Source organism: Pantherophis guttatus, chromosome 2 (genome assembly GCF_059756535.1).
Source record: "Pantherophis guttatus breed Tessera chromosome 2, ASM5975653v1, whole genome shotgun sequence".
Lineage (NCBI taxonomy): Eukaryota > Metazoa > Chordata > Lepidosauria > Squamata > Colubridae > Pantherophis > Pantherophis guttatus.
In genome coordinates this window covers 124,635,295-124,650,274 of record NC_142064.1, presented here as the reverse complement: position 1 = coordinate 124,650,274, position 14,980 = coordinate 124,635,295, and the positions used below count along the sequence as shown (strand labels likewise).

At 39.2% G+C, this 14,980-nt stretch overlaps 1 protein-coding gene across 8 annotated transcripts in view; it reads left to right on the top strand.

The window, feature by feature from the left end:
• Nucleotides 1–14,521, top strand: part of COL5A3 (collagen type V alpha 3 chain) — a 146,376-nt gene extending 131,855 nt beyond the window's left edge. For 6 of the 8 annotated variants that reach the window (XM_034419335.2, XM_034419334.2, XM_087886661.1 and 3 more), the window contains 13 exons: nucleotides 1,401–1,454; nucleotides 2,074–2,181; nucleotides 4,717–4,770; nucleotides 6,326–6,379; nucleotides 7,190–7,297; nucleotides 7,375–7,428; nucleotides 7,791–7,826; nucleotides 8,572–8,625; nucleotides 9,204–9,462; nucleotides 9,671–9,783; nucleotides 9,930–9,998; nucleotides 11,174–11,410; nucleotides 11,937–14,521. In XM_034419335.2, the coding sequence (XP_034275226.2) occupies nucleotides 1,401–1,454; nucleotides 2,074–2,181; nucleotides 4,717–4,770; nucleotides 6,326–6,379; nucleotides 7,190–7,297; nucleotides 7,375–7,428; nucleotides 7,791–7,826; nucleotides 8,572–8,625; nucleotides 9,204–9,462; nucleotides 9,671–9,783; nucleotides 9,930–9,998; nucleotides 11,174–11,410; nucleotides 11,937–12,083 (1,347 nt within the window). In that variant the 3' untranslated portion in view covers nucleotides 12,084–14,521. Of the gene's footprint in view, nucleotides 1–1,400; nucleotides 1,455–2,073; nucleotides 2,182–4,716; nucleotides 4,771–6,325; nucleotides 6,380–7,189; nucleotides 7,298–7,374; nucleotides 7,429–7,750; nucleotides 7,827–8,571; nucleotides 8,626–9,203; nucleotides 9,463–9,670; nucleotides 9,784–9,929; nucleotides 9,999–11,173; nucleotides 11,411–11,936 lie in introns of all 8 variants that reach the window. The other 2 variants (XR_015732375.1, XR_015732374.1) reach the window with 1 other exon arrangement.
• The last annotated feature ends 459 nt before the right edge of the window (nucleotides 14,522–14,980 follow it).

Genomic DNA, 14,980 nt, shown 5'->3' with positions numbered 1-14,980 from the left:
GATTCAAAGTAAAGGACTGCAAAGCACAACCCACAGTAACCAAACACAGGGAAATGCTATGTTTATACATTGCTTGAAAGTCTTATTAACTACTTTCTTGATGGGCCATAAAGCAGCTAAAAGAAAATTGGGCATAGATTAAAGATGTGATATTTCTGGCACAAGAGCCCTCTTAGCCAAAACATAGTAATTTGATTTGTTTAAAAAAATATATGGGGAAGCATCCTTTCAAAAAAGCCTGCATCTGGATAATTATGCAATAAAGGAAAACATCAAGGTAATTTGCAAAAATAAAACAAAATGAAGTTCTTGGGGAATTTATATTGAAAACCCACTTTATGAGAAGCTATATACAAAGGCTCCTTATATTAAAAAAGTCATGAAAAAAAATTCCACAATGTTTTTTTAAAGGATTAAAAAAAAATCTGCCAGAATAAAATGATGTGCCCAAATATAGCCCTATGATGCAGCCAGTAAAACAGAATGGATGCTTCCATGAAAATTCTGTTTGATCAACTTCCCTCCCAGCCCTACTCCCTCTTCCATAAATGGAATATATTTCTTGTAAACAAGCTGAACCAATATTAAAATGCATCTATGGCCCCTTAAAGGAAATCATGCATTTGCAATTTCACACCAGAAACTCACCTGAAAATAAATGTTATCTTCTCTCCTTTGGCAGAAATTCCAGAATGAGGGACATGCTCTCCGATTTAACTTCTTCTGATACTGGTCCTTCTGATAAAAAACATTGACTCTGTGCAGGCTGGTTTTATAATTTTAGGTTAGTTTTATTTAGATTCCAGAATATGGCATATAATTTATAATTACATATATGCCATGTTAGATGAAATTGAAAATATGTAACTTTCTTTTCCTGGTCCTGATATAAAATAAAGATTGTATTTCTGAGCTGTTTAAATGAAAAGAATCCTTCAAAAAAAGGCATACTGATGTCCTGCTTACAAAGAAGGTTGAGGTTGACTTGGAAAATCATATTTTTTTTTATTGGCTTTGCTTAAAATTAAGCAAATGTATATGAATTCTCAACTTATCTTTAATTGTCTGAATAATATTCATAACAATCCATGTGTACTTTTTAGATATATTTTATTTCTGTCTTGTGAATTATTTATGTATATATTTCCACTCCTTGGGGATGGCTCCTCTCTAATATGCTGTACATTTTATTATGTGTGATTTGCCTGATTTTTTTCAAACTGATAACAAGTTTTTTAATTTTTGTATAAGCTTATGGTTAGAACAAAATTTTACATGTTTGTTTAATAAAATTGAGAGTATAAATAGAACTAAGTGTTCTCTAGAGGAAGGGCAGAAATGTTAAACCACAAGATCTTAATCCAAATGATTTATGCAGGGACTTCATTTTTCTGTTCCAGGGACCTTTTGGGCCAGCTGGACGTGAAGGTCGACAGGGTGAGAAAGGGACCAAGGTGATAGAAACCAAACTAATTTTATTCTGGTATCCAATAATGGAATGCTAGTTTCTCTTTTGTTTTGTTTGTTTTTCTTCCACCTATTCCACTATCAGAGTTCCCTGCAGGGTTGTATTGAGGCAAGACAAATATCTCAGACAGAAGATTCTGAAAAGTAGCAATGGCTTCTCTGTGTTGGAAGACACCTATCTTGTTTCTCAATCTTAGCAACTTTAAGATGCGTGGACTTTGTCAACTCCCAAATCTGGAAGTTGAAGTCCATACATCTTAAAATTGCTAAGATTGAGAAACACCATGTTACAGCCTCTTGCCACAAAGTACAGTATATTGGAGGAAGTAACATTCAACTGTCAATCTAATTAATTTCTGTACATATATATGCATAGGAAAAAGACTTCTTGTTCTCGAAAGCAAAACATACTATACAAGAAATCATTCTACAATAGCCACCTCTATCCTTCATCTCAAAAAGCAAAGTGAATCAAATTAACTTAATATTCTTTAAAGCCATCTTCTCCTTGAAAATAGTGTATAATCTTGGACAATCTTGAAATAATTAAATATTTCTATGATAAATGGATATTTTTCCTGTCTCTCTTTCCCACTTTGACCGTAGGGTGAATCTGGTACAGAAGGTCCCTCAGGGAAAATGGGACCTGTGGGCCCACAAGGACCTCCAGGCCAACCTGGTTCAGAAGGTCTGCGTGGAATTCCTGGTGCAGCAGTAAGTATCTTCAGTTCTTGGCAAACAGTTGACAGAGGGATGACAGAGAATAGGCTGCAAATTAATGGAATATCATGTTTCATGGAGAAAAATGCAAACATTAGCAATAAAGTTCCAAGGCAGAAAATCAAGTTTCTTTATAATGTGAAAAGAGTTTGCGGAGAAGGTGAGTCTCTGTTCTTCAGTCTAAAAATAGACGACCAGAAGCAATGAACTTTGAACTATTAGCAGGTGGATTTAGTTGAAAAATTAGAAAATGTCTTTCTAATGCTAGGAATAATAAGGTTGGAAAGGTGGTGGAAAAATATTCTATTCTTTGGAACAAACTCCAGTTTAAGGAATAAATGGACTAACTCCAGGGTCATTTATTAGATCCCTTTCAAATGTGTGACTGTAGTTCAAAAGAGCTTTTGGTGCATCAGAAGGGAGGCACACAGCATTTTAAAGTTGTTCACATTGTCAGCTGAGGGAAATGAAGCGGTGAAGACATCAAAGAAAGCTCCAGCTGAGCATGGAGTTCCCTTAGATGCACGCATACTATTCCTTTAGTTTATAGGCCATTTATTTTATATGGCTTAGTGAGTAATGATTGAAGAATTTCCTCTTAGCAAATTCCGATCCAGCTTTACAGTACATCATGATCTGCACCTCTTAGTTAAGAAAACTTTCATTTATTAATTGTTCACTTCTTTGTTTATTTTAAAAGAAAAGAGAGGAAAAAGACAAAAATCATAAAGTACAGATGTTACATGGAAAAGTTTGCAGAGTAACATAAAGATAAAATTAAAAGACACCAACTATTCCACTGGAAGAAACATCTTACTTTTATCTTGATATATTAACTTGGATTAAAACAAATATGAAGATAGTCTTGTGACCCTTTTACCATTCTAGTACTTTCATAACTTGTATTTAACTATTATTGAAATCAAAATTTAAATTAGATAAGAAACCTATATTATAAAAATAATGAAAAGTGTTTAGAATCTGTATTTTAAGAGAACCTAAAACTCAGATGTAATGGCAGGGCATGTACAGAGTTTCTAAGTTAAACTGAAACTAACATCTGACTTTTTTTTTCAAATGTAATGTACTTTAGAATATGTTACATTCTCCCAGAATATAAACTGTCATTTTTAAAGGAATTAAGTGTGATTTTGAGTAAAAAGCATAAAGAATCCCTGTATAAATATACAAATATATATAAAACCAGCTCAGTAATTGGTAGAAAAGGAAAGTTAGCATTCGGGACATGTTTCATCTTCCAGCTGAGTTGAGCTTTATGACATTTCCACCAAATATATGTCTCTTAAATTCTATACTTCCTCAATGGCTCATGCTATTATCAGATTTTTTAAAAAATGAAAAGGAGTATATTAAGAGAAAACAAATGTTTCAAGAGCATCTTTCTAAACATTTGTAGGGGAATGTTCACAGCTGTAAAAAATTTCACAAGTTGATTTCTGTTCTAATAAACCCAGAAGTAGCACGAACTAGAACAGGATTGGACAAAATCCTAGATTTAATCATTTTATGTGAACCTGGTAGTTATACTTTGTCTAAGCCATTTTTTAAAACCAATTCTCAGTTTGGATCAGAATTATGCAGCAAAGCTTCTATTGGATAGTTCAGAGCTATCATGCCACTTGATGGAGTTCACAAGGAGAAGGAAAGGAACAGTTATTTTGCAAGGAATTCTTTCTTTCTTTCTTTCCCCTTCCCCAATAAGAGCAGGGGAAAATAGCTTTCCAACTTAATATATTTTGAGAGATTAACTAAACACATAATGGTAAGTGACCACATAATATTGCACACAGCTTCTTATTTGTGAAAAAAATATTACAAGGTGATTGAAAACTTACTCTTTCTCCACATATACCTTACCATGTAAATTTGCTTTTACTCCACATATATCCATAGCCTTGTTGAGATTTTTTTAAAAAAATGAAAGACACATTAAAAGTATTTCTAAAGGATTATTTATTTTTAAGATCTTAAGATTTAAGATTATTGTAAAAGTGAATACAAAAGTTTAATATGCAAGGCAGTCAAGTTTTCTTTTGATAAGATATTTCAAGACAACTGGTGCAGTTCCCTTTACTGATTTTTTGTTGTGTGGCCTCAAAGCTTCTTTTATCAATTCCATTAATTCTAATATACTTTTGCACATGCTGCCCTCCTCTTGGAACTGCTGGAGAGGCAAGTGGAATGAAGCAACACGGCTGTTTGGCTTTTAGAGGTAGGGCAAATGACTTTGAGTTTGGGCAGACTCAGGGAGATAATGGATGGGAGGGCTGTGTGTTATGATCCGTGGGGTTGTGAAGAGTCATGACTTATCAACTAAAACAATAACTAAAATTATTTTGGCAAACCACTTCAAGGTTACCTCCTCAAAGCTTTGCATGGGAACAGATCAAAGACTTTTTCATGGAGAGGGGATGATGTAGAAAATGGGAGACTTTGCCAAGATGTACTTTTTAGTTCCAAAAGTCTTTTAATTCTTGTAGCTAATGTTGCAAGTTCTTTCTTCTCTAGGGTGAACCTGGTCTACTGGGAGCTCCAGGACAGGCAGGGCCCCCGGGTCCCCTGGTAAGCAAAAAGAAATGGTCTCTGCACAACAGCTGGTCTTGTCCTGAGATTGTCAGTTAACAATGCTGAGACCCTTTCACAATCACTTTTACCTTTCCCCTCTACTTAGTGTTGGCCTTACATGGGTATTTATTGTTGGGGGCAATGTTAGGAGGACCTTCTAACAACAAAAAACAAAAGAGTCCAGCAGTGAAATGAAGTAGGCTTTCCGAATTATTTTTCAAAGAAAAGTGAGGGAAGCAGCTGCTTATTCTGATTCATTGAGCAGTTATTATATCAAAATTCATGGTTGATTAAGGCTCAATTCCCAGAGGGAAGTACTAGTTATGATTGCAATGAATTAGCCAAGATTAAATTATAAATTGATGGCACACCAAAGAATAGATGAACCTATATGAAGGAAACAGTCGTCATAATAGGGGAGGACAGATGAGTAACAGTCCTACTGGATTGTGGCTTGCTATTGACTCCAGCTCTAAATGACCATTTATTGCAAGAGTTCTCAATTCCTGTTGGCCCAAAGACCATATTCAGCCTTACACAGTATATTACACAGCAATGCACCCAAAGTGGATGAGACCATTACTCATCTGGAGCGGGGAAGACTGGAATGAATGTCTAAGGCATGGGTGTCAAACTCCCCGCGTCATGTCTTCACATGACATATCACGACGTTTTTTCCCTTCACGGAGCTGGGGTGGGTGTGGCCTGTGCGTGACACATCTGGCTTGCGGGCCACCAGTTTGACACCCCTGGTCTAAGCCTCTGCAAAGAATAATGTAGCCCTTTAAACTTTCGCAAACTTCAAAACCAAGAGAAAGACCCAAATGCTGAAAATGTTGAGTATACCTACTCTGGAGGTATACTGGTTGATCATGCTGGTAAGACCACACTTGGTCATCACAATATAAAAAACACATTGAGACTCTAGAAAGAGTGCAGAGAAGAGCAAAAAAGATGATTAGGAGACTGAAGGCTAAAACATGAACGGTTGCAGGAATTGTGCATGCCTAGTTTAATTAAAATAAGGACTAGAGGTGACACAATAGCAGTGTTCCAATATCTAAGGGGCTGCCAGAAAGAAGAGGGGATCAATTTATTTTCCAAAGCACCTGAAGGCAGGATAAGAAGCAATGGATGAAAATTAATCAAGGAGAACTAACGAGAAATTTAGCAATAGCACTTAGATTTATATACCGCTTCATAGTGCTTTTACATCCCTCTAAGCAGTTTACAGAGTCAGCATATTGCCCCCAACAACCTGGCCCTCATTTTACCCACCTCGGAAGGATAGAAGGCTGAGTCAACCTTCCTGACAATTAGAACAATTAATCAATGGAATGACTCCAGAAGTTGTGGGGCTCCAACATTGGAGGTTTTAAAGACGAGATTGGACAACCATTTGTTTGAAATGATATAGGGTTTCCTGCCTGAGCAGAGGGCTGGACTAGAAGACCCCCAAGGTCCCTTCCAATTTTGTTATTCTGTTATCATGAGGCTTCCAGGCAGTGCTTCTTGAACTCCATTCTTAATGCAGCTATTCTCCTCTTCATAGGGTCCTACAGGGCTCCCTGGTCTCAAAGGTGATCCTGGCTACAAGGGAGAGAAGGTAAACATAAATAGACTATTGCCTGGGTAGAAAGTGAAAGATATTACAATCTTCAATTGAATCATCTCTTGTCCTAGAAATGCTTCTTCTTTCTGCAGCTACCTTGTTAAATCGTGAACCTTCCTTTTCAATTGTTGTAACTGTTAGATGGGGTCTTGCATAATTTATGACCCAGGAAGCTGATGAGCCTTAGATAGTAGCTCAACAAGAATTTTATATTTGCCTCCCTGCCCAGAACTGCTATAATTCAGCTAGGTTAAAGAGGAGATTGTTAGCACATCTGGAGGTATTCAGTGCTACATGTACTTGAGGGGAGCTCACAACTATTAAACGGGATTGCTTTAGGTTGTTGTTAACTCATATAAGACCCACAGAACAATGCACTGTTGTGTATAGATTTTAGCTCAAGTTATTATTATTCTTTTAAAAAATGAATCGATGTTGAATGGTTCATAAGAAAAGAGAACAAGACAGTTTCAAGCAGCAATAGATGAGTATGAGCTCCTTACTAAATGACCATGCAGTCCTTGCAGGACTGCTGGAACCACTGTCACTAACTGGTATGGTCACGTGATGTTTTGTTTAATGGCTACTTTGCTTAGTAATGGAAATTCCAATTCCAATTAGGGTTGTGACCGGATTTGTAGAGGTCAGTTTTAGCCACAAACAACCTAAACTCCTCTTGTTCAGCAGTATTGTTCAAAAAAAAGGTAAGGCAGTTGATAGAAACCCAACTAGGTTTCCACCTAGGTCAACTGAGACATTAGCAATTGTGCATTAGGCCACAATTTATGCCCTTTTTCCTTCTAGGGTCATGCAGGACTCATTGGGTTGATTGGCCCTCCAGGTGAGATGGGTGAAAAAGGTGACCAAGGGCTGCCAGGGAACCAGGGGACACCAGGCACTAAAGGCGACCCTGTGAGTAGATGGAGGCTGGTTGAGATGGGACTTCTCAGTCAGGCACACAATACTGATACTTTTTTCCTCCTCCTAAGGGCAATATAGGACCTCATGGTCCTCCTGGCCCACCTGGATCTCCTGGCCTCTCAGTAAGTATTTCATGCAAGATTCTAAGTAGCTTCCAAAATAATTCCTCAAAAGCTCCCACTCGGTAATGCCCAGGATATGAGAACTTCTCTGGAACTCTGCAACTTTTGTCTCCCTCTTCCATACCTTAGTTATTTTTCTTTTTATGTGGCTGTGCCTCTCTCATCTGTTCTTCTCCAGTTATCTAAAAACATTTATTCTTGCAGTATTTCATCACTATTTCGTTGCCTATCCATGCTTTCTGACATTGTCTTTATTTCTTTAATTTCCCTGCAAAAGAATATTATCTCTTACGCTATTTTGCTATCTTCTTCTTACATCCAGGAGCTCCTTTCGACTGTTGACCCTTTCTGTCTTTCCGTAGGGCCCTCTGGGACAAAAAGGCAACAAAGGGTCTTTGGTAAGTCCCAACCAATACTGCAGGGCTCATGAAGAGGAAGAGATTAAACCAGAGTTGTCTGCATACAAGTGGTTATTCTTAGGGCTTTAATTTTGAAAGTCTGTATCAAAAGAACTTAAATTCTGGGTCAATGAAAGGTAATAGCTGTAATCCAGAGGGTAACCAATGTACCACAAATTGTACATTTGGTTGATATATAATGTATTATTATTATTATTATTATTATTATTATTATTATTATTATCACCATCACCATCATCATCATCATCATCTTGGGGAGAGATGTGTACTTAAGGGAGGCTCTGAATCAGGGGTGAAATCCGGTTCGGACTGGATTAGGTGATCCAGTAGCGATTGTGGCAGGTGGTTCGGAGAACCAGTAGCGATGGCGGTGCAAGGCTCTGCCCACCTGCCCGGGTGTCGTTACTTTCTAGTTTTAACCAGGAAGTAATGTGTTTTTTACCCTCTGCACATGCATAGAAGGTTTTGTGCATGCGCAGAGGGACTGCACGCACAAGTGACACGCATGAGCAGCACATGCACTTCCGAACCGGTAAGGAGGGTAAATAGATTTCATCCCTGCTCTGAATAGTGCTTATGATGCTTAGCTCCTAACACCAGCTACACAAACAGAGTTGGGCTCTGCAGATATTGATAAACTGCTACTCCCAGAATCTCCAGATATGAGCAGTGGTAAAAAGGTGTATGTGCATTGGTACCAAGTTATCGATCCATCTTCCTGCAGGGACCTGTTGGGCCAAAGGGTGATCCAGGACCACAAGGGACACCAGGACCACCAGTAAGTGAATGGTTTACTACAGCGTCTACACAAAATTCACCTATGTTCTATATAGCTTTCTCTAGGATACGGTATGTCTGTTGTATCGGTATGCATTTTTCTAGCCATCTTCTCCCATTGCATGCATTTTTACTACATTTTCTCTTAATAATACATGTTATGGTTATAAAGATATACAGAAATTCCCACATTGGTAGAGATAGATATTAAAATGCATACAACTTTGTGTAAATTTCTAGCAATGTAAATACTGCATGAATCCACATTTTTACACATTACAAAATTCAAAAAAATGTTAAAAATGAAGGGTTTGCTTTGAGTTTTGGCAACATAAATTTAAAAGGTCTCCTTTCATTTATGTCTGATTCCTGAGATTTTCTGGACGTGTACATAACAGTTCAGAAGCGGTTTATGATTTCTTTCTTCCATTTTTTAGTTTTAAACATTTTCTGCCTGGCTGAAGCCTTGGAATTCTCTGGTGACCCCCCACCCAAGATACTTAATCAGGTCTAACTTTATGTCATGTGTGTACACTAAATTTTGCGTCTTCTTTCTGTTTTTCGTTTTCCTGCTTCTAGGGCCGCCCTGCTGAATTGCATTATCCAATGCCCATGGAAAGTGGACGCACAAGCCGCCAAGACTGGGAGATTGGAGAACAGGGGGATGCTCCGGGGGAAGGGGATATTGATCCTGATGCTGATGGACTGGCAGAAGTCTTGGCAGCCCTGAGCTCTCTACATGATGAGGTGGAGCAAATGCGATGCCCACTGGGCACTCTGGATAGTCCAGCCAGGGTCTGCAAGGAGCTTCAGTTTTGTCATGCTCATCTCAAAGATGGTGAGTTTGAAGTTGAAACTCCAAACAGTAGGTTCAGAATAGAATGTGCCATCTACCCTAATTCTGAGAACCAAAGGGATTTGCGTGTTGCATTTGGTAACTGGGGAAGAGGGAGAGTCTCAAAACTCGCAACTTTCTGATTGTGAGAGGCTTACTTCCTCATGGTTTCCCTAACCCTTTCTGCACTGATCCACATACTATTCTTTAGGTGAATACTGGATTGATCCAAACCAGGGATGCAGCCGAGATGCCTTCAAAGTTTACTGTAATTTCACAGCTGGTGGAGAAACCTGCTTATTCCCTGACAAGAAATTTGAGGCTGTAAGTAGCTCACTTGACCACTAAAAAGATCAGAAAAAAGATCAGATGCTATGTAAATTGCCCTAGTACCTCAAACAGGCTACTTGGCTCAGGAACCTGAATTTAAAACCCTAAGATGAGCAACAATATGAAATTTATGCCTTTAGGTACGACTTGCCGCCTGGAACAAGGAGCAACCAGGAAGTTGGTTCAGCACTTTCAAAAGAGGCAAAAAGGTAACCTTTTCCATTCTGTCAAGCTTGCTTTTATATCTAGAGGAAATCTGGAAAGGGAATACAGTACTATTTCCCATTTTCTGTTAATCAAAGTCCTGGCCAATGCAAATCCATATGCAAAACCAAGCCGTCTTTCTTCGGATATGATTTATAACTGATTGACTAACAGAATAACAGAGTTGGAAGGGATCTTGGAGGTCTTCTAGTCCAACCCCACTGCTCAAGCAGGAAACCAATGGTGAAATCCAATTTTTTTACTACTAGTTCTGTGGGCGTGGCTTGGTGGGCGTGACTTGGTGGGTGTGGCAGGGGAAGGATACTGCAAAATCTCCATTCCCACTGCACTCCAGGGGAAGGATACTGCAAAATCCCCATTCCCTTCCCACTCCTGGGGAAAGGATATTGCAAAATCTCCATTCCCACCCCACTCTGGGACCAGCCAGAGGTGGCATTTGCCGGTTCTCTGAACTACGCAAAATTTCCGCTACCGGTTCAGAACCTGCTGGATTTCACCCCTGCAGGAAACCCTATATCATTTCAGGAAAATGGTTGTCCAAACTCTTCTATCAGAAAATTTCTCCTTAGTTCTAGGTTACTTTTCTCCTTGATCAGTTTCCATCTGTTGCTTCTTGTCCTGCCTTCAGGTACTTTGTTTGTGGCAGCCCTTCTAATACTGGAACACTGCTCTCATGTCACCCCCAGACCTTCTTTTCATTAAACTAGACATACCCAGTTCCTGCAACCATTCTTCATATGTTTTAGCCCTCAGTCCCCTAATTATCTTTGTTGCTCTTCTCTGCACTCTTTCTACAGTCTGAAATTTTTTTTTAATATTATGATGCCCAAAACTGGATATAATATTCCAAGTGTGGCCTTACCAAGGCATTATAAAGTGGTATTAACACTTCACGTGATCTTGATTCTATCCCTCTGTTAATGCAGCCTAGGACTGTGTTGGCTCTTTTGGCAGCTGCCAGGTTCAGACAATGCACCCAAACCGTTGTTTATGAAGTATAATTGCTGGATTCCAAGCCAAATGGATCATAAAAGGCTTAGTGTGTAGTGTAATTATAGCCACTCTGTGTTTTTATTTGTGAGGAGGTTGCAGTGTAGACTGGAAGGAACGTAGTGGTTTTCTGTTAACCCACCATTTCTCTTCTCCTTCTCCTTCCCAGTTCTCCTATGTGGATGCAGATGGCAACCCTGTGCTAGTCACTCAACTCACATTCCTACGTCTGCTGAGTGCTGTTGCCCGGCAGAACTTCACCCTCCTCTGCCAAAATATGGCTGCTTGGTATGAAGCTGACACCAGCAGCCACATGAAGGCTCTGCATTTTCGGGCTTTCAATGATGTGGAGTTGATGCACAACAGCACAGAAACTCCCATCCATGCCTTGTATGATGGCTGCCAGGTGAGAGAGCATTCTTCCAACTTTTGTATCTCTTGACCATTTCAGTATTGCTTGATCTTCATCCCCACAACATGAAATGACTCTGTGAATTGCAGATCACAGTGATTACACCTGGATCTTAAAGTGAAGGTGACCTGTGAGATCACCATCACAGGATGGAACTTTGAGTATTCCAAAATTATCATGAAAGAAAATCATCTGCTCTAAATGACTTCTTCTCTTTCATTCATCTTTCTTTTCAGCATTTTCCAACTCTCATATGAGCCGTAATAGGGGAGACATGTTAAAAGACCAGAATAAAATATTCCTCTCTATTCCACTTTGAGAAAAATATCCATACTTTTCTGAATTTAGAGCCATTGCCTCCTTGGTCCATGCTTGCCAAATTAAGGGATACTATGCTTTCTCAACCATGTTTGATCTACTGTTTTGCTGAAACTCCTGATGAAACATTTGCAAACCCTGATGCAACCATTATTTCACATCTTCAAGATTTTGCTTTTGAAGTTATCTCCTCTACTTTCAGGTACGCAAAGGTCAGGAGCGGACAGTTCTACAAATTGTGACGCAACATGTGGAGCATCTACCATTGGTTGATGTGGCTGTTCAGGATTTTGGAGATACCAATCAAAAATTTGGCTTTGAGCTCGGCCCAGTCTGCTTCAGTGGCTGAGCCCTCCAAAGATGGACACTCCCTCTAGACCACGTTGGACCACCTCTAGAAAAGAGAGAACTAAAAGCCCTTTCTCTCTGCACTGGTGGGTGGGGGGGTGGAGGGGTGGAGGAATAGAGTCAGCCTTGCAAAGACCTGCCGTTGTATTTAACCTGATGACAGCCTCCTATTTATGCGGCCAAGGTCCCTCAGGGTGTGACTCTTGGGGAGTTGCACAGGGTTCAGACTGAGCCAGGACCCTCTCTTGTTGCAGCTCCATTATTGGTGCTATTATGCCGTCTTAGTGAAGCACTGGACTGACTGGTCAATCTTGGCCACCTGTAGCGATGGAGCTAATGGAGACTACATGCTCCATAGTTGAACTTCACTGCAAAAAGGACACGGGGATGTCAAGATTATGCCTGAAGCATGTTGGGAACTAGAAATTCAGGACCAATCCACTGGCACAGCCAATCCACAGTATGCTGAGGCATGGGCAATGGGAAAGGATGGAGAAGTAGAGCAATGGTTTTGGGACTAACAGACAACCACAGAAAAACAAGATACTGTACTGATACAAAATTTAGGGAAAAAGCATAGGATATCCATATTTTTATGTATTGTATTGAATTCAACTCAATTGATAAGTGTTTTGGCATGACAATGGAATGCAATTTGGGGTAGTCTGTATAGGACTTTTCCATCTCTTCCTTCCAATTACCATGGAGATTAATTGGCATATACTTCTCTACAACAACCAAAAACTATCCACATACTATGCTTAGAGTCTGCATCTTCTTGGGAAAAATAATCATTATCTTCTTTTTGTATCTTAAGATCAAATGGTGCTTGTGTAGCAAGACATACAAAGTCTTACTCTTAGAATGCTGAGCATGTCTCCCATTCTTTATATTTACTACAATAACTTCACCATAACCCTGTAAGCCCACCATCATTTTCATGTTGAAAAGCATAACCACAAGCCATACTCACTTGTCTCTCATCATCTTATCTATCATACTATTCATGCTCAGCAGATTCCTATAAGGCATTCTTCCCCAACTTAGCAACCACCATTAGTTTTGGGAGGGAAAACTTGACTGGAAATTTTGAGAGCTGTAGACTGAACACAGCTATAGGGCACTAGGTTGGGGAAGACTGTTGTAAAGTATGGCTAGTGATTCTGACATGTTTTCTCCTTATGGAGGAAAGAAGGTACAATAAAGCTTGATTCTCTGCTAGCAAGACACTTAACAGAGTCCTTGAAGCCCAACAGCCTATTCAGAGATGGAGCTTGTACCTTGTGTTGTGCCTTCTGCACTGTGCCATGTTCATTTATCTCTGAATTTTCCTCACATTCTGGTGCTAAGTGCCCCTATTTTTATGCTTCCATGTATCTCAGGCTGTGGCACAAACTGGGTATATATGTGTCCACACATGTATGATGGTTACTGTATTCACCTAACAACCCTCATTAAACCACAAAACGTGACTGCCCACCATTTCTGTATCAACTGGATTGGAAAGACTCCCTAACCCAGGATTTTAGGGCCAGTGTCTGATAGGAGAACTGCTGGGTTGGGTTTCAGCTGTTCTGAATTTGTAGTTGCATACCAAATGTCATATGTGCAGGATAGGCTTCCTCTTCGTTCTTTTGAGTGATAATCAGAATTCTGCCTGATTGTTAGACAACGAGTATTTTTCCTCCTGAAGCAGAGGTAGCCTTAAGCAGAGTGAAGCCTAACTGTGGGAAGACATCAACTTGATAGTTATTGCATTTTCACTGCTGAGACTGGAGAGAACCACATGTGAAATTTTCTATCAATAATCTCTTGCGTATTTGACAAAAAAAGAGACATGTTTTGTTATTTTGCTTCAGTGAGGAGAATATCTCTGGAATTTTCTGGAACTGCGGCTTTCACTCCCAACCTGTGCTACTCACCAACAGCATCACTCTTGGCATCAGACAGATTTAATTATGTGTTAAAAACTGTGTTTCAGGGACCAGTGCTGAGCTGAAATGTGAAAGAATACATTTAAGGAATATTATCACCCCCACAAATGTGTCCATGAACCATTGGTTCATTTACAATGTTTATATGAGAAGATCATGGTGTTTATACCAACTGTGCTCTTATTCCTGTCTAAAACTAAAAGGTCTTGGCATGAAATAGTAGTACATATTTGTGGGTGTGACAATCAGTAGATATTAGGAACTACTTGGCACAAAAAGGTTGTATACTATTTTTCCTCTCCAATCAGTGGGAGTTTGAACATTCCTCTGTGATCTCAACATAACCCTATTGTGCTATGTAGACGGAACTGTGACATCATATTAAGTTTTCTGATTGGCTAGGATTGCAGGGTTTTATTTTAAAGTCATGTTCAAGAAAGAATGATATACTTCCATCAGAGCCTGTGTCATATAGTTACTTTAATAAAGGTTCAGGATGTGTGTATGGGAAGATTTCCTTTTTCCTACATTAACTTTCACAGAAAAACGAGAGAGTGTTTTTATAGATTGATATTATCTTTAGCAGCAAATGGGCTGCTAAATAGAGCAAATGGACTCTTAAATTCAAATATTATCTGTCTCATCCCATACTTTTTTGAGCTGTTCATTTTATTCATTCTGGGACTTAATTATCAGGGATTTGGTAGAGACCACTTCCTAATTAATACAAGAGCCTGACCTTACACAGTAATATTTTAAAAGGGAGTGCGTGGAGGAAGAGAAGAGGACAGTTCCTCTGATCATCAGCAGAATACCAGTCCTTCTTTTCAAAGTAACAACACATCCCACTTGCATCATGAGTTATACCAAACAACATTTTCATACACACAGCCTTCAAAGAAAATGTAATTTTGAATACAAAGACTTTAAGCACTATCTAGAGCAAGGACAACAGCTAATGTTT